General features: G+C 45.0%; 1 protein-coding gene across 15 annotated transcripts in view; it reads left to right on the plus strand.

Moving 5' to 3' along the window:
• Positions 1 to 24,514, plus strand: part of CHD2 (chromodomain helicase DNA binding protein 2) — an 86,338-nt gene that overhangs the window by 28,357 nt on the left and 33,467 nt on the right. For 9 of the 15 annotated variants that reach the window (XM_073304225.1, XM_073304226.1, XM_073304214.1 and 6 more), the window contains 14 exons: positions 1,028 to 1,089; positions 2,633 to 2,755; positions 3,304 to 3,453; positions 4,293 to 4,426; positions 5,639 to 5,864; positions 9,647 to 9,747; positions 10,442 to 10,486; positions 10,626 to 10,801; positions 13,594 to 13,718; positions 14,632 to 14,848; positions 15,498 to 15,587; positions 16,695 to 16,885; positions 21,985 to 22,173; positions 23,053 to 23,215. In XM_073304225.1, the coding sequence (XP_073160326.1) occupies positions 1,028 to 1,089; positions 2,633 to 2,755; positions 3,304 to 3,453; positions 4,293 to 4,426; positions 5,639 to 5,864; positions 9,647 to 9,747; positions 10,442 to 10,486; positions 10,626 to 10,801; positions 13,594 to 13,718; positions 14,632 to 14,848; positions 15,498 to 15,587; positions 16,695 to 16,885; positions 21,985 to 22,173; positions 23,053 to 23,215 (1,992 nt within the window). Of the gene's footprint in view, positions 1 to 1,027; positions 1,090 to 2,632; positions 2,756 to 3,303; positions 3,454 to 4,292; positions 4,427 to 5,638; positions 5,865 to 9,646; positions 9,748 to 10,441; positions 10,487 to 10,625; positions 10,802 to 13,593; positions 13,719 to 14,631; positions 14,849 to 15,325; positions 15,470 to 15,497; positions 15,588 to 16,694; positions 16,886 to 20,001; positions 20,140 to 21,984; positions 22,174 to 23,052; positions 23,216 to 24,514 lie in introns of those variants that run through there. The other 6 variants (XM_073304219.1, XM_073304229.1, XR_012154055.1 and 3 more) reach the window with 5 other exon arrangements.

Genomic DNA, 24,514 nt, shown 5'->3' on the forward strand with positions numbered 1-24,514 from the left:
AAACTCATGAGATTTTTTTTTTTCTTAAGAAAGGGTTCTTTCTCATTGCTGTCTTGTTTTTGCAGCTTTAAGACATGCCAGGGTCACATTTTCCAGGTTTTTCTCTGCAAACACTAGGGTGGGCTAGAAACTTTTTTTTTTAAATGAAAATAGGAATATTTTCATGTAGCTTAAGATTCTCATGTAATTGCATGGCTCCAGGAGCTAGGCCTTCAAGAAAAACACCAGCTGTCATGAGGCACATGATAAAACCCTGAGCGCTGACAACACTGTAAACATGTTCTCCACCAACATGTCTTCAGTCAAAAGCCTGAAACAGTAGATCTACCTTACGCTGGGCCCTGAAAGAGAGCAAGATTTGGCTCTGACTGACCAAAGAACACCGGGTCATACCCTTCCACCCCCACTCTCACACACTAGGAATGATTTTCAACCTTCAAATCTAGGAACTCTTCGTAAAAGCATCGCGGCCTATCATCTTTCTTCTACAGTGCATATGATCTCTAGGACCCTAGCAGTGCATGACTTCATAGATTAAACTTGCCATTTGAAGTGCACCCTGAAGTAAGTTAGAAGCAAATGTACGCTTTGGAGAGTAGGTGTAATGTGAACCTTGCAGCTGCCACCACTAAGTACACAGGCATTGGTTGTCACTAGAAGTTGATCATTAGTCGTAGGTGGTTTGTAGCCTGTCCCTTCCGGAGGCTCCAGAACTGCAAGATGCATGTTACCCTAGAGCTTTTCACCCTTTTTTCTGAGTTGCATTTGTAATCCCTCATCCTCTGAAAGCAATTGCACTAACCTTGTGACCACTGTCTACAGAATCCAAAGTTAATGGTGTTGGGTAGCTGGTCACCTTTATTAAGTGGTATGGTTGCACAATAGTGTCATGTTTTAATGCTAGCATTGCTGCAAGGGATAGTCCTTGGGCTGCTTTGAAGCTTAGACCATGTGTGTGTTTCAGTGGCTTCTTAAAGGAAAGAATATGGAGTGAAGTCTACAACCTGATCTTTTCTTTTAATTAAAGGCAAGTAGTGAATCTGAAAATGAAAGCCCAAAAAGAAGAGGCCAGAAGCAAATGAGAAAACCGTAAGTCTCTATGGAGAGGGTTTTGAATTGATAAGGTTTTATTCTAAATTTTAACAGACAGTTGGCATTCAGCTATGTTTGAGGGACACTGTAAAGATAAACATACATAAAAATCATGTAATCGGTTTTCATTAATAACACTTCAAATTATAAAACCTGAAACAACTTGTAAAACAACCTGCCATTTATAAATCTGTTTGTTTACTTTTTTGCGCTTTACTCAACTTCAGCAGGGAGCTGGTCAGCTTCGCTTTCTGCTGCTAGTTGGTTTCACCTCTTTTGGCTCTTTTATGCACTAGTTTAATGCTTATGTTTTTCAGGTTTCCAGCACTGGAAAGAAAACTTAAAGTTCTGAGCCCCTAAAAAAATAATCTTGATTAGAGATATTTGCATGGTTTTTTGGTCTTCATATTAGGTTTTATATTATTCTCTTATAAAATAAAATAAACTTCTGAAGAGCTCTCATGTTGTAAAATAACCCCCCCCCCCCCATCTGCTTGACGGTATTCCTTTACATTCATGTAATGTCACCTTTTCCATTCAACATGTTCGTACAGGCTTGTCTTCCCAATAAAAAGAGAATTTCACCCTTGTGAAAGCACACACAATCTAGTTCCTTTTCTTATGCTCTTAAAAATCTTTAAGCATCTAGAGTTTTAAATAATTTGTATGTGACCTGATACAATAAGGAGCAACAGAATAAGGTTCTGTGAGAACCTAGAATATATATGTGAATGTGCCGTAACGTAGACCAGGGGTTCTCAACCTTTTCCTTCCTGAGCCTGCCTCCCCCAACGTGCTATAAAAATTCCATGGCCCACTTGTGCCACAACTGTTTTTCTGCATATAAAAGCTAGGACCAGTGTTAAGGGGAAGCAAGCCGGACAGCTGCCTGGGACCCCATGCCACAGGGGGCCCCGTGCAGCTAAGTTACTCAGGTTTCAGCCCCATGAGGTGTGGCTTCGGCTTTCTGCCCTGGACCCCAGCAAGTCTAATGCCAGCCCTGCTTAGCAGACCCCCTGAAACCTGCTCACGACCCCCCAGGGGGCCCCGGATCCCTGGTTGAGAACCACTGACGTAGACCACACTCACTATTCCAAAGCCAATGCTTTTCCGAAATATGTAGGCAGTAGTCTTAGAAACCACTCTTAGGGTTCCCCAGATAAGCTCAGAATGCATAAATAAATATTAAAAATAAAATGGAGTGCTTACATTTCAAGTTGTAAGAAATGGCAGCTCTATTAAATGTACCATATTACTATGTTTCCAGCATTGCTTTGACTTTAGAAAATGCATAACTAGATTGGGTAAAGTCTCGGTGATTGAGGTATAGGGCTAGAAGTAGGGAATCACAACATGAAACGCAGGTGCTTTCCCTCATTACCAGTGCTGAACAAGTGATTATATTGCAGTTCCAGTGTTGAACTTTCTGTGTCCTGGAGCTCATGTGTTGGCATTTAAACCTGACGACTTGAATCTTTGTTTAGCCAGCCAATGGCGTTGAAGTTCCAGTATCCCTCCTGACTTCTGTTTTTGTCCCTAGAGGTAAATGGAAAAGGGAGGCTTCTGGGGAAGAGGAGGATGAAAACGGTGCGGAGCAAGGCTCCAGTGCAGAAAGTGAACCAGAACAGAAGAAAGTTAAAGCCAGGAGACCAGTCCTGAGAAGGTGAGGAGGGATTGAATTTACTTTCCTTTTTATATTGTATGTCTCTTTAACTTCCAGTGCTTTTAAAGGTACCCAGTAAGTGACACTCCATAGGAAATTGCTGTGGGAGCAGGTGTGTGTTCTGGGAGCAGCCAAGGGACAAATTAACAGTCAGCCAAAGTGTGCAATAGCCTCCTGGGGGAAGCGGTTGGAAACCTCATCCTCTGAGTAATTTATTAAATGACTGGCTAATATGCAGAAGGGACCAGTCCTGCCCTGAATGGAGAGGGCATTGTCTACATGCCCATACTGATCTTTTCCCTCGTTGTTATCCTCACTTATTCTGTGGCCTGATTCTCCTCTCATGTGAAACTGGTATACATTGGTGTAACTCTACTGATGTTAGTGGAGTTGTTCCTGATTTACACTGGTGTACATGAGAGGCAATTCAGGCTTTAGGCGTCTAATGTTTGGGATATACACTTCCTTGTGGACTGCGAAGGCCTGCTGAAATGCACTCCTTGTGTACAATGCACTGTATTATATCTTTTTATCAATACTCATTTTAGAGCAGTGGTCAAAGCCAGTGTTAAAAAGCCCCACAAGCCCCAACGTGGTAAGAGGAGAAAGAAACAAGACTCGTCTGAAGATGAAGATGATGATGAAGACGATGAGACTCCCAAAAGGCAAACCCGGCGCAGAGCGGCTAAAAATGTCAGGTACTGCAGGGGTTTTGAGCTACGTAGTCATCAGAGCTGAGGCTTAGAAGTCAGGATACCTGGTTAATGTCAGACTTGCTGTGTGATTTGGAGCAAGGCAAGGAGTACCCTGCAGGCAAACCTCTACGCTGCGTGGAACTCCACTGTCTCTTGTGTTGGGTTCTCTTTACAGGATCGGGTTCTTGGTCATTTAACCTCTTGATAGCTCATTGTATCCATTTACTATAAAGCATACAGTACTTGCTTACTACCTCAGATGGGTTTTGGGTGGTTTAGTTAATGTTTCTAAGATGCTTTGAGATCAGAGTAAAGATGCTATAGAAGTGCAAAGTATTAACAGAAATGGATGCAAAATTACCAGATGCAGATACTTGTCAGTAGCTAAAAGCTTGTAAAAGATGAGATACGGGTTCCCAGCATCTGGTGGACACCTATTGAAGCAGTGAACGTATTATTATTCTCATGCTTCAGGGAATAGACCAGCCTCTCACCAGCGAGGGATAGAAAGAAACATTCCCTGTAAGCAGGTTATTCCATAATTGCTTACTGCAGGGGTTTTTACCTCCTGAAGCAGCTGCTACTGTCAGAGGCAGGAGACTGAACTAGATGAACCACTGGTCTGATCTTGTATAACTATCCGTGTTTTTTTAAGAGGTAGAGAGTAAACTTTTAGCCAAGCTGAATGGCTTATCTGAGAAACTCGAGCAATGTATTACACAGTCAAACCCAACATAAATGCTGGAGGGGCTTGCCTGTGCCATGCCATGCTGTGTGCGTATGGCTTTAGATTTAAGGAAAGACGAGAGCTTTTTATCAGCTTGGTATTTGGTCTTGTGCAGTTACAAAGAAGATGATGATTTTGAGACGGATTCCGATGACCTGATTGAGATGACCGGGGAAGGGACCGATGAACAGCAGGACAACAGCGAGACCATTGAGAAAGTCATGGACGTCAGGGTTGGAAAGAAAGGAGGTGTGTAGCTTTGAGAGTCAGACTAGGATTCTGGGTCTAGTCACATCCATGCTCTGGTTCTCCTGCACTGGTGTAATGCTGCTGAAGTGTTTGGGTTTCCACTACTGGAGAAGGATTTTTAAATTTCCTTCTCCATGTGTTTGTTGGCCCCCCTCAAAGAATTCTAGTAGATTGGTGAGGCATGATTTATTTCCCTTTACAAAAGTTGTGTTGACTCTTCCCAGACACATTGTGCTCATCTGGGTGTCTGATAATTCTGTTCTTTAATTGGTTTCAATCAATTTGCATGGTACTGAAGTTAGGCTTACCAGCCTGTAATTGCCAGGATTGCCCCTGGAGCCTTTTAAAAAGACTGGTGTTACTTTAGCTATCCTCCATCATCTGGTACAGAGGCTGATTTTAAGCAGTTGGTTACATACCACAGTTAGTTGTTCTGCAGTTTCATATTTGAATTCCTTCAGAACTCCTGCGTGAATATCATCTGGTCCTGGCAACGTATTACTGTTTAATACAGTGGTTCTTAAACTTTTGTACTGGTGACCCCTTTCACATACCAAGCTTCTGAGTGCGACCCTCCCCCCCCATGAATAAAAAACACTTTTTAATATATTTAACACCATTATAAATGCTGAAGGCGAAGCGGGGTTTGGGGTGGAGACAGACAGCTCAGGACCCCTCATGTAATAATCTTGTGACCCCCTGAGGGGTCCCGACCCCCAGTTTGAGAACCCCTGGTTTAATATAATCAATTTATTCCAAAACCACCTCTTTTGACACCTCAGTCTGGGACAGTTCCTCAGATTTGTCACCTAAAAAGAATGGCTCAGGAGTGGGAATCTCCCTCACCTCCTCTACAGTGAAGACCGATGAGAAGAATTCATTTAACTTCTCCACAATGGCCTTGTCTTCCTTGAGTGCTTCTTTAGCACCTCAATCGTCCAGTGGCCCCACTGATTGTTCGGCAGGCTTCCTGTTTCTGATGTACTTAAAAAAAAAAAAAAAATTTCTAAGGGGCATTTTGTGTCGAGAGATACTTCTGTATGGTTATAGTAGGATCAGGGGCTCTGTGGGATGTTTTGTGGGATGTGCTGCCATAAAAGACGCACTAGCTAGAAAAACAACTCCCTGCTTCAACTCTGTTCAGTTTATTTCAGTGCCTGGCTAACAAAAGCACCAATTGCAAACTAATTTAATTGGCAACTTTTTTTTCAGCCACTGGTGCTTCTACCACTGTGTATGAGACTGAGGCCAACGGCAACCCCAGCGCTGACTTTGACCCTGAAAAGGATGAGGGAGAGGTTCAATACTTGATCAAGTGGAAGAGCTGGTCGTACATTCACAGCACGTGGGAGAGTGAAGAGTCCCTGCAACAGCAGAAGGTGAAGGGCCTGAAAAAACTAGAGAACTTCAAGAAAAAAGAGGATGAAATCAAACAATGGTACGTTTTGCCTAAGACAAAAATCAGTGTGGAGCCTTGCTTAGGAGGTTCTTCAATAGCAGGGGCCACCTGAGCTTTGCCCAAGTGACGGCTGTTCAGACAACTTGCCAGAAGTTCATGCTGGATCACTGTTGTCATCTTCAATAAGGAGGGATATTGCTAGTCGTTACGGAAAATTGAAAAGCCTGAGAATTTCCTCTTGTTTGCACCTCCCTCGCCCCAGCTGGGTTTCCTCCTGCAAAACCTATCAAGCTGAGGATAGGGTTCCAGAACTGTTTTCTTTGGCGCCCAACTGGACAAGACAAATCTCTCTTCTGTTCAACATAAGTTCGTGGGTATTGTGCTTGTGGCCATGATGTAAGGCAGATTGGAGGCCGTGCTCAGGGGCTTAGAAATCGTCCAAATCTGAATATTGGGCCAAGTGCCAGAGGACTAGTCACATATGGATGCAGTGTGCGGAGGCTGCAGGTCCCAGCCAATGGGGGTGCCTGCGCACCTGTGTAGCTGCATTCCAATCAAGACGAAACAGTACATGCTGGGACAACAGTCCACATCTTTGTACTGAAAAAGGGGGCAGCCGCAGGCCACGTGGCTCAATCTTGGCTCACAAGTTGCTTCTTGGCTGCCCTGGTTGAGCAGAAATTCAGGGCTTGACTACACTCAGTTTTTATACCAGCTTAACTCTGTCGGTTTAGAAACAGAGCATGCCCTAGTGTGGCTGCAGGTATATCTGTATAAAAGCCCTTACATGGGGTTAGCGTATTTAGGTAAGGGTCTAAACTGGTGGAGCTTAGTCAGCACAAAAACTACGCAAGGCTGCTCTAGCTGAGAACATTTATAGAGTCGCTTAATGCAGTGCTTCCCACTGCTGACCCCTGGGTTGTTAAGATGCAGGCTGTGTCTACCCTGCAGCTGGGACCGGGCCTCCCAGCTTGGGCAGGTAGACACAAGTGGAGCTAGCTCACTGAAGTTAGCCATGTGGATGTTACGGCTTGGGCAGCAGCTGGGGTTCTCAAGCCCACTCAGCCTCTGGGCTGCACCTGGGTGGCTAGCCCAAGCTTCTGCTGCAATGTCCATGCTACTATTTTTAATGCGCTAGCTCAAGGGAAGCTAGCGTGAGTCTGCCTACTGGGGCACTGAGGCTCACTCCCAGCCGCAGCGTGGCTAAACCCTCAGATATGGGAGAGACAAATGTAACTGTCGCATGATACAGCACAAATAGGCAATTAGACATAGTACTAAAAATACGTCTTCCCATGTCGTGTGCAATGGTCACACTTTAAAAACTTGCCAGTTTTGTCTTAGAGATGGTTTATTTCCAAATTTGCAAAATTCTCTCTCCTTTCGACAGAAAATCCCTGGGCTATTACAGGTAGGGAGGTGACGTTGATATCTAAGGCAATTGGCAAGGTTTACAGGGCAATCTCTGTATATGTTTTGCAATGTGATGTTTAGTTTGCAGAGTGCTGATTTTATTTAAGGGGTAGGTTGTTTTTGGAGCCAAGCCTTACTGCACTAACGGGATCTCTGGATCAGTGTATGTCCAACTGATGCTGGTAGAAGCCATTCATGTGTGTTAAGGGGAGACATCCCTATCTCAAGAAGTATTAAACCTGGAAAAATGGTGAACTGGTCAGTTTCTGATGCATTAATTCAGTGGTGAGCTTTCGACATGAACTTGCGGTAAGCCATAACCCAGTGGTAAAATTTTGCAAAAAGTACTCTAAGCAACGTTCTTTCTTTATACTGAGCAGGCTACAAACTCCACAGTGTACTACATTTATTTGCCTTTGGGAAAACTTACACTTTTTTTTTTTTTTTTAAGTCTTCTTACGCTGAACTAACTCGGTGGGGGTGGCGAGGGGGTGGTCTCTCCCAGTGTCGCATATCTGTGGGGTCCCAGAAGGAAGCCATTTGCTCTGTAGGAGCAACCTTAGAAGTCTGTGTGAGTGGGTCTGACTGACTTTCCCCTAGGCTTGGGGTGTCAGACCCTCCACCAGTTGCTCCCAGGAAGGAGCCCAAGCTGCAGTTCCCTCCTCCATTGCCTCGTGACATCAGCAACTGTTGTGTCGCTGGAAACCAAATGTACAGGTGTGGGATGCCGTGGCTCTGTCAGGCCACAGTTGTTGAGCCTCTGCTCACCCAGGCTGGCACTGCAGAGCTGGGCCCCTCACCTGAGCTTCTGCATGAGGGGCATCCTCCCTCAACAGCACCGCTGCCGCCACTGCGTCCTGGCTGGGCCAAGCGCAGTGTCCCCCCAAGACCAGAAGCGCTTTCGCTCCCCCTTGCAGCAAGGAGTGAGACCTCATGTACCCTGTTAGTGGGCAGAGAACTGCAGGCAGAGCAGGGTCTTAAATGGCCACCCCATGTCCCTGCTGGAGCTCTAAGAGGAGATGTGAGCCAGTTTCTCACCTGCACAATATATACAAGGTTGTGGCGAGGTCGTATGTGCGTGCTGTTTACAGGGAACATTGACCCTAAGTCCTGTTTTCGAAGGTGATTGAGGCAGTTGGGCATCTAAATGCCAGTGACTTTCAGTGAGACTTAGAGTCTGTCTGCATTGCAGTGAGGTGTGTGACAGCAGCACGTGGACATACCTGAGCTAGGTTTGATGGAGGCAACTAGAACAGCAACAGCAATAAGGCTGTGGCAGCACCGGCTAGCTGCTCAGGGACATACCCAGGGCTTGTACAGCCCATGCTGCTGTCAATCTGAGCTAGCTCACGCTTCTGATTGCGGTGCAGACGTAGCCTAAGTCTCCTACGTGCCGAAGTCACTATTGAAAAGGGGACTTAAGCTCCTTGGTCCTGTAAGTCCTGTTGAAAATGTTACCCCATGCCCCTGTCAGAGAATAGATCTTCAAGTAGAAGAGACGCCTGTGAGGTTTCTTCGTGTGGGAGCTGCGAGCCTGTTGGCAACTTCATAGAAATGTAGGGCTGGAAGGGACCTCAAGACACCAAGTCCAGCCCCCTGTGCTGTGGCAGGTCCAAGTAAATCTATACCATCCCTGGCAGGTGTTTGGTGGGTTTTAAGAACAGGCTGGACAATGACTGGGATTCCACAACCTCCTTTGGAAGCCTATTCCAAAGCTTAACTACCTTTATTGTTAGGTTAGATAACGGGAAAACCTTTCGATGTCTCCTTTGTTTTAGATTAAGGCCATTCATTGCTTCTCGTCCGACATTCAGAGGACGTGGAGAGCAATTGATCACCATCTTTTTTGTAAAAGCCCTTAACATATTTGAAGATTATCAGGTTTCCCCCCGACCCCCAGTTGTTTTTTTCAGGACTAAACATGCCTAGTTTTCTTTAACCTTTCCTCATAGGTCAAGTTTTCTAAATCTTCTATTACTTTTGTTGCGCTTTCCTGGACCTCTCCAGTTTGTCCACATCTTTCTTGAAGTGTAGTGCCCAGAACTGGACACATTACTTCAGCTGTCATATCATCACAATATGTTGTGGGATACCGGAGTGCTGAGGGTTCCCTCCTTATGTAAAAACTTATGTATTTTGGCTTTGTGGAGGAGCACAAAAGTTTCAGGGAAAATCATTATATATTTCTCTGTATTGTTTCATTGTGAATAATCTGTTCTTTTAGAAGCATTAAGAGGAGTATTTGATAAGCAATTGTAAACTTGGATTGAGTTACCCTAACTCATGAAATTATATAGGCAGGTAGAGTTTTAACAGCTGGTCTTGAGGATCACTACCCACAAAGTGAGCAGAAGTAGAATTGTTCTTACATATGCGTCTCCTCCTACCCCCATTTCTTTTCTCTCCAGGCTAGCCAAGGTAACTCCTGAAGATGTGGAATACTTCAGCTGCCAACAGGAGCTTGCTGCAGAGTTGAACAAACAGTATCAGATAGTGGAGAGAGTGATCGGTAAGTGAAATAGTGCACCTTTCTAATAAAGGAATAGTAAAACCCAGGAATTCAAGTTTTACTTGGGTCACAAGAATGAGTGTGCGGTGTTTTCACACCTCTTTGGGGAATAAACTTGTGCCACATATCCTGTAATGTGTTGAAATCTAAAGGTTAAAGCACAGGAGATCTGGGTTCTAGTGATGCATCTGCAAACAACTTGAGCAAGTCACTTGCCCTCTCTTTGCCTCAGTTGTCCCAACTGTAAAGTGGGATTAATAATTCCTATTTCCTCGGGATGCCATGATTAATTTATTACTGTTTGTAAAGTGCTTTGAAATCTTTAGATGGAAGATTCTGTAGAAGAGCAAAAGTAGAGTGTTGTGAGGACCTCTCAGGATAACATGGTTTGACAGTGAAGCTTGCATGTCAGCTCAGGGTTTAGGTTTTTATGAGTAGTGACAAAATGCGGTGGTGTAGCTTTCAGAGCAGCTCAGTAACATCACACTGATCTCAGCAGGAGCTGTTAGTATCCAGCGCCTTTGGAAACTAGGCCTGAAGAGTTGAGTGGTATTCTCTAACAATCTTCCTATGCATTGCAGAGAACTTTTTAAAACCCCTCCTAACTGTTGGGAACTGTAGAATATCTTTTATGCATCTCATACTGGTGGTTAAGACACTAAAACTCTCCTTTGTTTGCTTCTGTAAAACGTAGCTGTGAAGACCAACAAGTCTGCAATGGGACATTCTGAGTTCCCAGGTAAAGTGGCCTTTAACTCCCTTTTTGGCTCCTCTAAACAATGCTATTAGCCGTGATATGTCTTGTGGCGGCAGCGGTCACTGTCATCACTGCCTTGGAGTTCGGTTGGTCATGGTTGCGTTTCTGTAATGTGTTGCAGCTCACAGTCGGAAATTGTCCTCTAATGAGCCTGAATATTTGTGCAAGTGGATGGGGTTGCCCTATGCAGAGTGCAGCTGGGAAGACGAGGCCTTGATTAGCAAGAAATTTCAACACTGCATTGACAGCTTCAACCATCGCAACAACTCCAAAACCATTCCCACTCGGGACTGCAAGGTTCGCACTCTTTCCTTTCTCTCTTGTGGATGGGCTTGCTCTGGGTTTCTGAATGTCGAAGTTCTCGCTATATTTAGATATGTTGATGCAACATTTTCTACAGGGATGGCTATCACCTGAGGAGATTGCCTTTGCCTTTCTCCCTCTCGCATGTCAGTTTTTTTTCCAGGGGTTCTCTGCACCCTTTTCAGTTCCTTCTCCCAATTCTCAAGGCCCTGAAACACATACACCATCTGTTCCTTGAAAAACAATGGCTGGGACTCCCTTTTGGAGAGCTATCCATACTGTCTCTTCAGCATGCTAAGGCCAGGCTGGCATAGAACAAGGCTGGCAGAGGCCTTGGCTGGCAGAATAAGGCCAGGCTGGCGGAGTCAAGAACTGGCTTGAGTTAACCCAGGAATTCAAGGGAAATAACAATGGAACTTTGGCAGTGGGAAGTGTCTGTAATAGGTTCCTACTAGGGCTGTTGATTGATCTCAGTTAACTCACACGATTAACTCAAAAAAATTAATCACGATTAAAAAAAATGTTTTGCAATTAATTGCACTATTAAACAATAGAATACCAAGTGAAATGTATTAAATATTTTGGATGTTTTTATACATTTTAAAATATATTAATTTCTTTTACAACACCAGAATACCAAGTGTACAGTGCTCACTTTATATTATTATTTTTTATTACAAATATTTGCACTGTAAAAATGATACAAGAAATAGTATTTTTCAATTCACCTCATACAAGTATTGTAGTGCAATCTCTTTATTGTGAAAGTATAACTTACAAATGTAGATTTTTTTGTTTGTTACAGAACGTGCACTCAAAAACAAAACAATGCAAAACTTTAGAGCCTACAAGTCCACTCAGTCCTAGTTCTTCTCCAGCCAATCGCTAAGACAAACAAATTTGTTTACATTTACAGGAGATAATGCTGCCTGCTTCTTATTTACAATGTCACCTGAAAGTGAGAACAGGTGTTCACATGGCACTTTTGTAGCCAGCGCTGCAAGGTATTTACGTGTAAGATTTGCTAAACATTCGTATGCCCCTTCATGCTTTGGCCACTATTTCAGGGGACATGCTTCCATGCTGATGATACTTGTTAAAAAAATAATGCGTTAATTAAATTTGTGACTGAACTACTTGGGGGAGAATTGTATGTCTCCTGCTCTGTTTTACCTGCATTTCATGTTATAGCGGTGTCAGGTGATGCCCCAGCACATGTTCGTTTTAAGAACACTTTCATGGCAGATTTGACAAAACACAAAGAAGGTACCAATGTGAGATTTCTAAAAATAGCTACAGCACTCAACCCAAGGTTTAAGAATCTGAAGTGCTGTCCAAAATCTGAGAGGGACAAGGTACGGAGCATGCTTTTAGAAGTCTTAAAAAAGCAAAGTTTTTAAAAGTTTCTCCGATGCAGAAACTACAGAACCTGAACCCCCGAGAAAGAAAATCAGCCTTCTGCTGGTGGCATCTGACTCAGATGATGAAAATGAACATGTGTTGGTCCGCTTTGCTTTGGATCGTTATTGAGCAGAACCTGTCAGCAGCATGGACACCTGTCTTCCGGAATGTTGGTTGAAGCATGAAGGGACATATGAATCTTTAGCGCATCTGGCACGTAAATATCTTGCGATGCCAGCTAGAATGGTGCCATGTGAATTCCTGTTCTCACTTTCAGGTGACATTGTAAACAAGAAGCGGGCAGCATTATCTCCTGCAAATTGTAACCAGACTTGTTTGTCTGAGTGATTGGCTGAACAAGAAGTAGGACTGAGTGGACTTGTCGGCTCTAAAGTTTTACATGGTTTTATTTTTGAATTCAGTTATTTTTTGTACATAATTCTAAATTTGTGAGTTCAACTTTCATTATAAAGAGATTGCACTACAATACTTGTATGAGGTGAATTAAAATAAACTATTTCTTTTGTTATTTTACAGTGCAAATATTTGTAATAAAAAATAAATATAAAGTGAGCACTGCACACTTTGTATTTTGTGTTGTAATTGAAATTGATATATTTGAAAATTTAGAAAACATCAAAAACTATTTAAATAAATGTTATTCTATTATTGTTTAACAGCGTGATTAATCGTGCGATCAACTGTGATTCATTTTTTTAATCGCTTGACAGTCCTTGTTCCTACCCATCTAAAATACATCAGACTTCCTGGATAGATATATATATTTATATATATATAAATATTCTCTTCCTTAGGAAGGAAAACAGACTTCTACAAGTATTTTGGAATGAATGCTCACTGTTTTTGTACAATTTCTTTGTCTAATATCACAGATAGATAGATGAATCCCTTTGCATCTTATCCCATCTATAAATTGGGCACAATAATACATATAGGTGGAATGTGAGGCTTAATACTTGTAAAATGCTTCATGAGCCACATATAAAAGGGGAGTTTGAAATGCAAAGTTTTATTATTACTGAAAGAAAAGGCAACACACCAGGGAGGAAGAGGAATAGAGGATGTTGCACCATATCAATTAAAATGAAGGGGGAAGGGAGATCATAAAAGAATGAAGCAAAGAAAAGAGGCAGAGGGGGCTTTCCCGTAGCTCTAATACTCTGAGATTGGGCGGGCAAGCAGGAGGAGCTAGCAAGCTGTTGTCGCTGGTGGCTCTTGTTGCTGCTGAGCGTGTGGCTAAATTGCAGTTACGAGTTCTCTCTATATATACCGCATACCCATGTATCACTGAAGTTTTTATTCACTGAGTTTGAAGGCCTGCCTCATTCTTTTCTTCAGTGAGTTTAAGGAGTCTGCCTTTTTAGGTGTTGAAGCAGAGACCCAGGTTTGTTGCTTTGAAGAAACAGCCTTCTTACATTGGTGGCGAGAACCTGGAGCTCCGAGATTACCAGCTGGAGGGGCTCAACTGGCTTGCTCACTCGTGGTGCAAGTATGTAATGCTCTTGTTTTGGGTAATGCTCTAGTTTTGTTCAGGGTTGCAGCATTAACTTGTTTTTAGAGCTGTTGAGCCATATTTATTCATAATGTTTCCCTGTTACACCACAGCAGGATCTGGCCCTGTTGTTGTGATGTTTTGTATTTTTACCTGCCCTGCTTCAGCACCTTTAAAGCTTAGGATCTCAAACATTGTCACACGCATCCAGCAGAAATATCCAGGCCGCCTCCTAAAATGGGAGGAAAAATTCTCTCTTTGGAAACAGAGGGGGAACCCAGTTGCATTGCTAGGATTCAGTATGAGCATGTGCACATGAAGCACCATCTTGGTTTGACTGCATTGCTGTTTCTTTGGCACTGCAGGACTGGCAAATGGGGACCATCGTAATTGTGAGCTTAAGAGATACTGAGTGAAAAAAAAAAGATCTTCTCTCTTCATTGCCCTGTGGGGGATGGTCTGTTATGTGCATGGGCAGGTGTGTTTTTCTGACTCAGTGCTGTGGAGATGGAATACTATGTTTGGTCCACTGGCCTGATCCAGCGTGGCAAACCCTGTTTTCCTGATAAAACATAAATCTCTCTCTCTTAGATTTCTTGAGCCATCTCCTGTAGGAGAGATCTACCATTTGAGAGAAACTCTTCTAAATGTGGTCACTGACTTTTTATCTTTTAGCTTTGCATTTGCTTGCCAGTTTGAGGGCAAATGCCGTCCAAACTTTCACCCTGTCAGTCATAAGTGATTCTCTGTAGAGCAGTTCAGTCTGAATTGCTTTGGGATCTTCTTGGCAGGATTTCAATGACCTTTTGCAAGGCATACATTTCATTCTCTGTCATTACTTGATGGCACTTAGTAAACTGGTACAGCATTATATTTATTACACCTTTATTTTTGTTTCTCCACCTTTCAGGAACAACAGCGTGATCTTGGCTGATGAAATGGGCTTGGGGAAGACTATCCAGACAATATCATTTCTCTCCTATCTCTTCTATCAGCATCAGCTGTACGGCCCCTTTCTGATAGTGGTGCCCTTGTCTACTCTGACTTCGTGGCAGAGGGAGTTTGAAATCTGGGCACCAGAGATTAATGTGGTCGTTTACATAGGAGACATGATGAGTAGAAATACGGTGTGTAAATAAAAGGTTGGGGAGGGGCGGGGGGAGAAAGAAAATCTCTGTGTGTAGATTATATGTAGCATGTGGTTCTGTAGCGGGGCAAACTCTGGGTTGACATTATAGCTATAACTGTGCAGTTTGACCAGGTTCATGACAGTAGAGGCATCTGTGTCTCGGGCCTTCCCATCGCTTAAATAATGTGTGTACAGTGATTATTTTATTGAGCAATGGCGGTGCAGACAGGTAGGACTTTACTGGGCAATATAGGAAGCCTCAGGTTATGACTAATAATGAGACAGTGAATATCAAATGCATGCAGGTAATGGGAGGATTAAACTGCCAGGAGATCTGGTTTAAATTACTGGCTCTTCCGCAGACAGCTTCTCTGCGTTTGGGTAAATCGCATGATCTCTGTGCCTCAGTTCCCCACCTGTAAAAGGAAGATGATAATCCTTCCTCCTACCCACCCTTTGTCTCTCCCCTCTGTAGATTATGGACTGTTCAGGGGAGTCTGTCTCTTACCATGTGTCTGTACAGCACCTAGCATAGTGAACCACGTTCTTGGCTGGGACCCGTGGGTGCTACGGATAATAATAATGGTGCGTGCCCCTTTAGCAGCTCCAGTTGAAGTTTGTGTCTGAACTGTTGTCTTCTCTCCCAGATCCGTGAATATGAGTGGATCCATTCTCAGACTAAAAGGCTGAAGTTCAATGCACTCATCACAACATATGAGATCCTCCTCAAAGATAAGGTATGCAGTGGGGAAGGGGTATTTCACACACACTTCCTCGTGCTGCGCAAATGGGGCTGCCTCCCTCCAAACCAGTGTATGTCACACTGTGAGTAGAATATATGATGATCCAAAGCTGTTTCATTCCTCCCCCAACCCCCCCCATCTGGTGACTTGAGAACACACAGATGCAGCCTACCATTACTTGGTGTGCTTACAAAACTATAGAGTCTAGTATAAATATAGCACATTAGTAGTATTGTTCATGATTACATGTACTTATAAGGCACCTCTCACTGTGGTATCTGGGCTAGCTGTATTTGTCTTAATTTGGATTATTAACATACCCAGTAAGAAGAACAAAATGCTTCATTCCCTTGCTGCCCACAGCTGTTTAATGTGGGCTGGAGAGGGAGGGTGTTGGAACTGAGGATGGTAGGGTTAATGCACTCCCCATATGAGAGGGATATCACATCACATTGCTTTTATACTTACAAAAAGAGAGAGCTTCCTGGAGTGTGCCAGGAGGCCCTACCAATAAGTCACTGAATCCTGTGTGAGAACAGAAAACTTGGGGGAGGGGGAAATGGAGTGGTGAATACACTGCTTTATTCCCCCCCGGGCAGATTTACTGCTCTGGTGTTGATGCTGCCTCAGCACAGTGCATGCTGGAGCATGTGAGCACAGCAGGGACTCTGCAGTCATGGTGGGGATGGATTAAAGGAAGAGGAATGTGGGATAGGGAAGGGTTGTGCTTTAGAAATTTAAAAAGAAGAAACAACGATCAATTTAAAATCCATCTGTTAGCTGAAATATGTTTGAGGCATTTGATAACGTGTTAGCTTGTAAACGCTTCTGTTCACCTCTGAGTGGAGCCAGAATTGGTATGGTGCGCTTGTCCCAAAGGCATGTCGCCAAAGGAAATGTTTCTTGGTTAAGCACACTGAAAGCAAAAGGTGCTCAGACACCACAGAGGTGGGTGCGGTATAAGAATTTGAATAGAACATAATGGAATGCAATTACTGCAACACTACACAGCTGACTTCAGGCCCACAGAGAAATTAACATAAAACACTTGCGGGGCCAGTCTGATCTGGTGTGTCCTTTGGTTTTGTTTTTTTGCTCCAGGCTGTTCTGGGCAGCATTAATTGGGCCTTTCTGGGTGTGGACGAAGCCCATCGGTTGAAGAACGATGACTCTTTGCTGTATAAAACTCTGCTTGATTTCAAGTCCAACCACAGGCTCCTGATCACTGGGACCCCGCTTCAGAATTCTCTCAAAGAGCTCTGGTCACTGCTGCACTTTATCATGCCGGAGAAGTAAGCCTCCTTACTATGTACTTCAAAAGATACCAGTATGTGTTCGTTGTCAAATACCATCTCCTAACTAGACATGGAGTATGAAATGGCTTAGTTTTGGAAGACAGAAAGAAGTGAGTAAAACTTGAAAGGATTAGGGTCACAGAGGGGGAAAACAGAATGAAGAGGGAAAATGGCAAGGGCTGAGAGGGAAAATGAATGGTGCAAAGAGCTAAACTGTGTTGGCAACAGGTGGGCTGGGTAACGTAATTCAACTCCTCCATCGCTGTCTTCTGGGAGGGCCACATCCAAAGAGCCAAATGCCTGTTTTAAGCAACCATTTCCAAGGCTTCCATTAAAAAAAGGAGACCAGTGAATGAGACAGTAAAATAATGGAGAGGGCAAAAAAAGCAAATTTCAAAACTGTGAATCAAAATCTAGTCAGAAGATTCTTTCCACAGAGGGATCTACAAAACATACAAAAACTGCTGCCATGTGAGCATTGCTCAAGGACAGAATAAGGGGCCTTTGGGTAGACTGTGATTTTAATTGAGGAGGCTCCGTATGGAGCCACAAAGATCAAGGTGTAAAAACATTTTAAAATGCCATAGTCCCATTTTCAAAAGTGACTTGGGCTCTTAGAAGCCTAAATCTCATTGGCTCTCAGTGAGATTTGGGCTCTTAAGCATCTGAGTCACTTTTGAAAATGAGATGTGGGCTCCTAAGTCACTTACGTATTTTTTAAAAATTTTACCCTGTGGCTAATAATGTGATACAGGCCTTTTGCAGAAGTGAAGAAAAAGAGCTGGAGATCCTTTGGCTATAATTAAAAGGCTACGATTTAGTAATAGCAGTCATGGATTCCGTGAATACTTCAGCTTGTGGCTTGCAGCAGGGTCTGCAGCCGGGGTCATGCGTCCCTGCGCTGCGGCTTGTGGCGGGGGCCATGTACCCATGCACTGTTCCCGGGGCTCCAGCGGGGGCTGTAGCGAGGGCTGTGTGTCCTTTCTGCCCCAGCTGCGGTTGGGGCTCTGCTCCTGTGACTGGGGTTAGAGCTGGGACTGTGTGCTCCTGCCCCACAGCTACGGTGACTGCGGCCGTTGGAGCCAGGGCTGGAGCGGGCTCAGCCTGTCAGTGCCCCCGCATTGGCAGCTGTCGTCTCCCCCCAGCCTAGCCCTGCTCTGTTATTTTTAGTAAAATCATGGAAAGGTCATGGGCTTCCATGAATTTTTCTTTGTTGCCCGTGTCCTGTCCGTGACTTTTACTAAAAATAACTGTGACAGAATCTTAACCTTAGCTATAATGTACCTGCTACAGAGATTGTAACCTGCTGGAGTAAGGACCGTGTTCTGAGATACTGAATTATTTTGATGGCTAATGGAAGTGATGTTTTTCACTTCCTGTCTCGAACTGTTGCATAGTGTTTCTGTGCACTGTTTAGATTACCATTTAATTCAGCAGGTTTTGGATCAGGCCCTTAAACTGCTGACACGTTACACTCCCACAGCATTTACATCTCACCAATCTGTTACCCTGTGTACAGTTTGGAATCTGTGGGGTAAAGTATTAAGGACATACAAGGTGTTGATAGCAGATGCCTTAGAAACACAAGGTGGGTGAGGTAATATCTTTTATTGGCCCAACTTCTGTTGGTGAGAGACACAAACTTTCGAGCCACGCAGAGCTTTTCTTCAGGTATGGGAAAGGAACTTGCAGCATCACAGCAAAATACACGGTGCAACAGATATTTTAGCATAAGTAATTAGCGCACATGGTAAGAGACCGTTCAAGGTGAAATGGCCTTTTAACGCTCCTGCAGAAATAGGACAAAAAAGGGGGCTCGTGGGTTGCAGATTGTTGTAATAAGCCATAAATCTAGTGTCTTTATTAAGACCATGGTTTTTAGCGTCTAGGGAAGTTATGAATTTAAGCTCCCAGGTTCGTCTTTTGAAGGTGTTTTGCAGGTTTCCTTTGAGGATGGAGGACTGAGAAGTGAGATATGGAGTGATTGTTTTGTGAAAAGTGTTCACCCCCGGGTGAATCATGCTTGTCTTTTATCATTTTTCTGTGTGTGTTCATTCAGGAGTGCAGTGATTGTCTGGTTTTGCCCACTTAGTTATTATTTAATGTTTGGTACACTGAATGGGGTACACCACATGTTGTGATAGGCATGTGTAGGACTCATGGATCTTGAAAGATGTGTTGGGAGTGGTATTGACAGTTGTAGCAGTGGAGGTCTCCAGGTTTTGCATCTGTTGTTCTGGCAGGGTCTGGTGTCACTTTAAGTTGGTGAGTCCTGATCTGTGAGGAATTTGCTTCTGATGAGGTTGGGGGTTGTTTGAAGGCCAGAAGAGGGGATTCAGGAAAGATTTCTTTCAGGATGTGGTCCCTATTGAGTATGGGTTGCAACTCTTTAATGATACCCCCGTATGGGTTCCAGCATGGGGTGATAGATGACAACTAGAGGTGTGGAGTTGGAGAGTTTTTTTCCTGTATTAAAGCAGGTTCTCACGGGGTATTTGGGTGACCCCTTCCTGGATGCAATCTACTTCTCTGGTGGAGTGTCCTTGTTTGGTGAAGGCGGTTCTGAGTTTAAGGTGTGTATTCCGGACAGTCTCCTCTGAGCATATTTTGTGGTATCTGAGGGTTTGGCTGTAGATAACAGATTTCTTTGTGTGTTGGGGAGGGGTTACTGGATCTGTGAAGGTGAGTGTGGTGATCCATGGGTTTTTTGTATGTCATCTGTAGGGCTCTATTGTTGAGGCTGATCATGGTGTCCATAAAGTTGATGCTTGTGGTGTGGGAGTGATCTAGAGAGAGTTTGATGGATAGGTGGAAGTGGTTGAAGCTGTGGTGGAAATCTATGAGGAAATGTAGATAATCTGTCCAGAGGATGAAAATGTTATCAACATATCTCATGTATCATTGGTTTTGTAGTGCCTTTGTCCAGAAATTCTTCCTCAAGGTGGCCCAAGAGGAGGTTGGCATATTGGGGAACTATCCTAGTACTCATGTCTGTTTCTGTGGTTTGGACAATGTGTTTGCTGTTGAATGTAAAATTCTTAAGGGTGAGGATGAAATGGGTGAGTTTAGTGACATTTGGGGTACATATCTGAGTGTTTTCCGTTGTTTTGTAGATATTTGAGGCAGGCAGCAAAGCCATCGTGACATCGATGTTGGTGTATAGGGAGGTGACATCCGTGGTGACAAGGATGATGTTCTGAGGGAGGTTGTTAATGTTGCAGAGTTTCTGGAGGAAGCTGGTCCTTTGTGTGGTGAGTGGTTTGAGGATGGTTTCTATAAGTCTTAATATTCCTTCAATAACAGTACCAGAGCTAGATATAATGGGTCTGGCTGGATTCCCTTGTTTGTGTATCTTAGGAAGCATGTAGAAGATCCCTCGGGCGGGTTTGTGGAAGATGAGGATGTAGAGTTTCTCTTGGAGTTGTTTGGGGAAAGATTTGATGATATCCTTAAATTCCTGGGTGAATTGTGGTGGGTGGGGGTCGTCTTTGAGTTCTTTATAGTAGGTGGAGTCAGAGAGAAGCTTAAAGTCAGGGGAGAAGTTTGGGCTAGAGGGAAGGGATTACAGGGCAGTATTGCGAAGACCTGACTTCATTCAGTATAAAATACATCAGTGATCTGAGAGTAGCAACGTGCTTTGAAATGATTACATTCTTGGTTAAAAAGAATGGAGTGAGGGAGAAATACAAAAGAGAGAATGATTTAGTGAGGTTAGGCAATGGCTTGCACAATTCACTGTGTAGATAATTGTTAGGTTCTAGAGCTAAAATCAAAGATGTGAAAAGGAGATCAGTATCTTCAAATGCTAAGGTATCTAGATGTTATGAATGTTCATTGTTTGCTACTGTTTTACATAGCATTTTCATATTGTACAGAAGTTCTTATTTACCTCCGTAACTCAGAGGCACAGAAGAAATACTTCTACTGATCAAGAGGTCCCTGTTAACGAGATCTGTTGCTATTTACTGTGTCTTATGGGCAAGGAACATCTTGGGATTCTATAAGTTTGTGCAGAATGATTGTGAAGGTTATCAACCCCCGACTTCTGCACGTAGTGCTGGGCATTCCCCTTGCTATTACTCCAAAGCTTGTTCTCTAATCTCTCTCGAGGTTATTGCTGATGTCTCCATATCCTCTTGGTGACTGTTCTATTGTCTAATTGCTCTTCTTGTTAGGAAAGATTTCCCCATATCTAGCTGTTCTTCAGCTTGAAGCTGCTCCTTTTTGTAGTACATCCAAACTAAGCCTCAACTGAGAATTTCCCTCCCTTTTCTTTTAATGTTACATATTCTCCACAATTTTACTTCAGGGCAATTCCCCCATGTAACCGGAGAATTATTAGCAGAGTCCTTGATAAAAACAGATTCAGTGGTAGTTGTTTTTTCCAAAGTAAAATGTAGCTCTTGGTTGGAACGATGGATTTAATGTACTATCGTCTATTATCATCTTTCTCCAAAAGCTTCTTTGTCATGTTTATTCACTGTACTCCTTATTCCTAAACATAAGTGGGTTTATGTTTTGTGTGTTATGACCACCCATAGCTGCCATAAAAATATTTCCAAATGATGGCTGTTGTAGCCAGCTGTGGTTGGTTTAGCCCTGCTTTCTGAAGAGACAGTTTTGGTAACACAGTGGTTCTCCTGCAGTTCCATATAAATTTCTTGATGCTTCTTTTACTGAAGTGAATTTCCCTTTTACTCAAAGACTGCTGTTCTAGCTCCTTTTTCAAAGAACCAGAGACCATTAACAGTGTTGATCCTATAATCCCATTTTTGTTTCTTGGTGTAGGATATTTGTTATAGATAAACAAGGCATGGCCCTTTGTTCTTGAGATCTAGGCTACATAGGAAGGCAGCAGCTTAGACAGTGGTTGGAGCAAGGACCTAGGACACCAGTGTGTTATTCCCAGTTGTGCCACTGTTTTAATTTTACCCCTCCTGTAAAATAATGATCACTTATGTAGCTCACAGGGGTGTGGAATAAATAACTTGTGGGGCATTTTGAGGTCCTCAGCAGACTGGCATTGTGTCAGTGTAAACACAGCAGATGGTAGTTAAAAGGTCTTCTAACCCACCACTCCTAAATTGTACCACCAGGTTTGAGTTCTGGGAGGATTTTGAAGATGATCATGGGAAAGGGAGAGAGAATGGCTACCAGAGCCTTCACAAAGTCCTGGAGCCTTTCCTTCTGCGCAGGGTGAAGAAGGATGTGGAGAAATCCCTGCCGGCCAAAGTGGAGCAGATTCTCCGGGTGGAAATGTCTGCTCTACAGAAGCAGTATTATAAGTAAGGCATTTACTGAGTTACTGAAGGTGCCCAGTGGAAACGAGTTTGGTGGGTTACTTCATTAGTGTGTCTAGTGGCCATAGTTCTGTAGCCCAAGCCATTGTGGGACGCAGCATAAGTGGCAGTCTCCTTCAGTGGGGGCGGGGCTTTCTGATGAGAAGCAGAGTAAGATAGTATCACATCTTGCCTATGTGTTGCCTGTCCCTAAGGCGGTAGTTCTCAACTTACTTATCATTGTGGGCCGTATGTGCGATCCACAGTGTGTTACCTGGGCCGCAGGGGCTGGGTGGCAGGGCAGCAGCAGCCAGGACCCTGACCCCCTGCCGCGGAGCCACCCCGGACCCCAGGGACTGGCTGGAAGCCCCCGACCCCTGTCATGCAGGGCAGGCCAGCAGCCCCTACCAGACCAAGCCCGGACCCCACCTCACAGGCCTGCCTTTAGCACACAACTGAGCTGGGCCGCAGCTGTGTGCTAATGGGGCCCGTGGGCTGCGGGTTGAGAACCACTGCCCTAAGGAGATGCTACAAATCACCCCACTGGGTGGTTTGTTTTTAAAGTGCAGTGATGATGTAATTTATCTTGTCAGCATCCAGGGTGGGGACCATGCCTGTCTTATTTCTGTAAAGGCCTGTGCACGACCTTGTAATATTAAATGGCGCCTTATAATATTCCTCCCAGAAGGAGGAGGGTTGGGATTTCAAGTGAGGAGTAAGAAGAGTTTCATGCGATAGAAAAGGAGATGGGGAGAGAGATAGGGGAACTGCTGCCCCCGCACAATTGTCTCTGAAAGTTTCTCTGGAGAGTCCAGTCTGCACTGTCCCCCAGTGAAATGACAGGACCTGACCTGAGGATTTTGTTTTGTCGACTGCTGCCTGCAGATGGATTTTGACAAGAAATTACAAGGCTCTCTCGAAGGGGACAAGAGGAAGCACGTCTGGCTTCCTTAACATTGTGATGGAGCTGAAAAAGTGCTGTAACCATTGCTATCTCATTAAACCTCCGGAAGAAAACGAAAGGGAAACTGGCATGGAAATGCTGATGGTGGGTAGTTGTTTGGCGGGTAATTGCTTTCCCCTTTATTTCACCCCATTCCTGCCTTCGTGCCAAAACAATACCTTGCAAGCAGAGTTCCTGTTGCCTCTGTCCTCTGGACATGCTCCCTACCTCCTCCCCATAGCCAAGCCACTGCTTCTCCAGCCTTCCTCCCTGGTTAGGTGTGGTCTTGTGTCTAGTTAGGTTGGATGTCTAGAATAGGATGAACATGCAGCCTAAGACAGGGGTCTCAAACACACGGCCTGCGGGCTGCATGCGGCCTGCGGGGCTATTTCCTGTGGCCCGCCAAGCTCCCCGCACCCGCCCCCAGTCCACGGATGGGTAAACTACAGCCTGCGGGCCGAATCTGGCCCACGGGATTACCCTCCGTGGCGCCACAAGCCCCGCACCGCTCCCCGAAGCAGCCGTCAGCAAGTCCCTGCGGCTGAGGGTGGAGAAGAGGGCTCTGTGCGTTGCTTTTGCCTCCAGGCACCACCCCCCCGCAGCTCCCGTTGGCTGGGAATGGGGAACCACGGCCAATGGGAGCTTTTGGGGAGGTACCTGGAGGAGCAGCAAGAGCAGCGCACAGAGCTCTCTGCCCAGCCCCGGGGCTGTAGGGAGGTGGTTCTGGCCGCTTCCCAGAGTGGAGCGGGGCCGGGGCCAGGGCAGGCAGGGAGCCTGCCCTGGGCCCCGTGCATTCCCTGCCACCCCGGAGCTGCTTGAGGTAAGCAGTGCCGGGCAGGAGCCCGCACCCTGAACACCTCCTGCACCCCATACCTCAATCCCCTGGCCTGAGCCCCCTGCTGCATCCCAATCCCCTGCCCTGAGCCCCCTGCCGCACCCTACACCCTTCTTGCACCCCTGCCCTGAGCCCTCTGCCACACCCTGCACCCCAGCCCCCTGCCCCTCACCCCTCCTGGACCCCACACCCCAACTCCCTGTCCTGAGCTCCCTGCCGCACCCTGCACACCACCTGCACCTCAGCTCCCTGCCCTTAGCCCCCGCCACACCCCACACCCTTCCTGCTCCCCCTGGGGGCAGGGAGGGGGCGGAGTTGGGGTGGGGACTTTGGGGAAGGGGTTGGAATGGGGGCAGGGCAGGGGCGGGGCCTCATGGAAGGCGTGGAGTGGGGGGAAGGCCGGGGCAGCGAGGGGTGGGGTGTCAGTGATGCGGTCCTCAGTCCAATGCACTAGTCCTCATGTGGCCCTCATCATCATTTGAGTTTGAGACTCCTGGGCTAAGATCATGCTTTGATGCTTTAGTCTCCGTCAAGCGGCTTCCGCTCTGTAAAGCTCTGTGATGGGGCTG

The sequence above is a fragment of the Lepidochelys kempii genome, chromosome 10 (genome assembly GCF_965140265.1).
Source record: "Lepidochelys kempii isolate rLepKem1 chromosome 10, rLepKem1.hap2, whole genome shotgun sequence".
Taxonomy (NCBI): Eukaryota; Metazoa; Chordata; order Testudines; family Cheloniidae; genus Lepidochelys; species Lepidochelys kempii.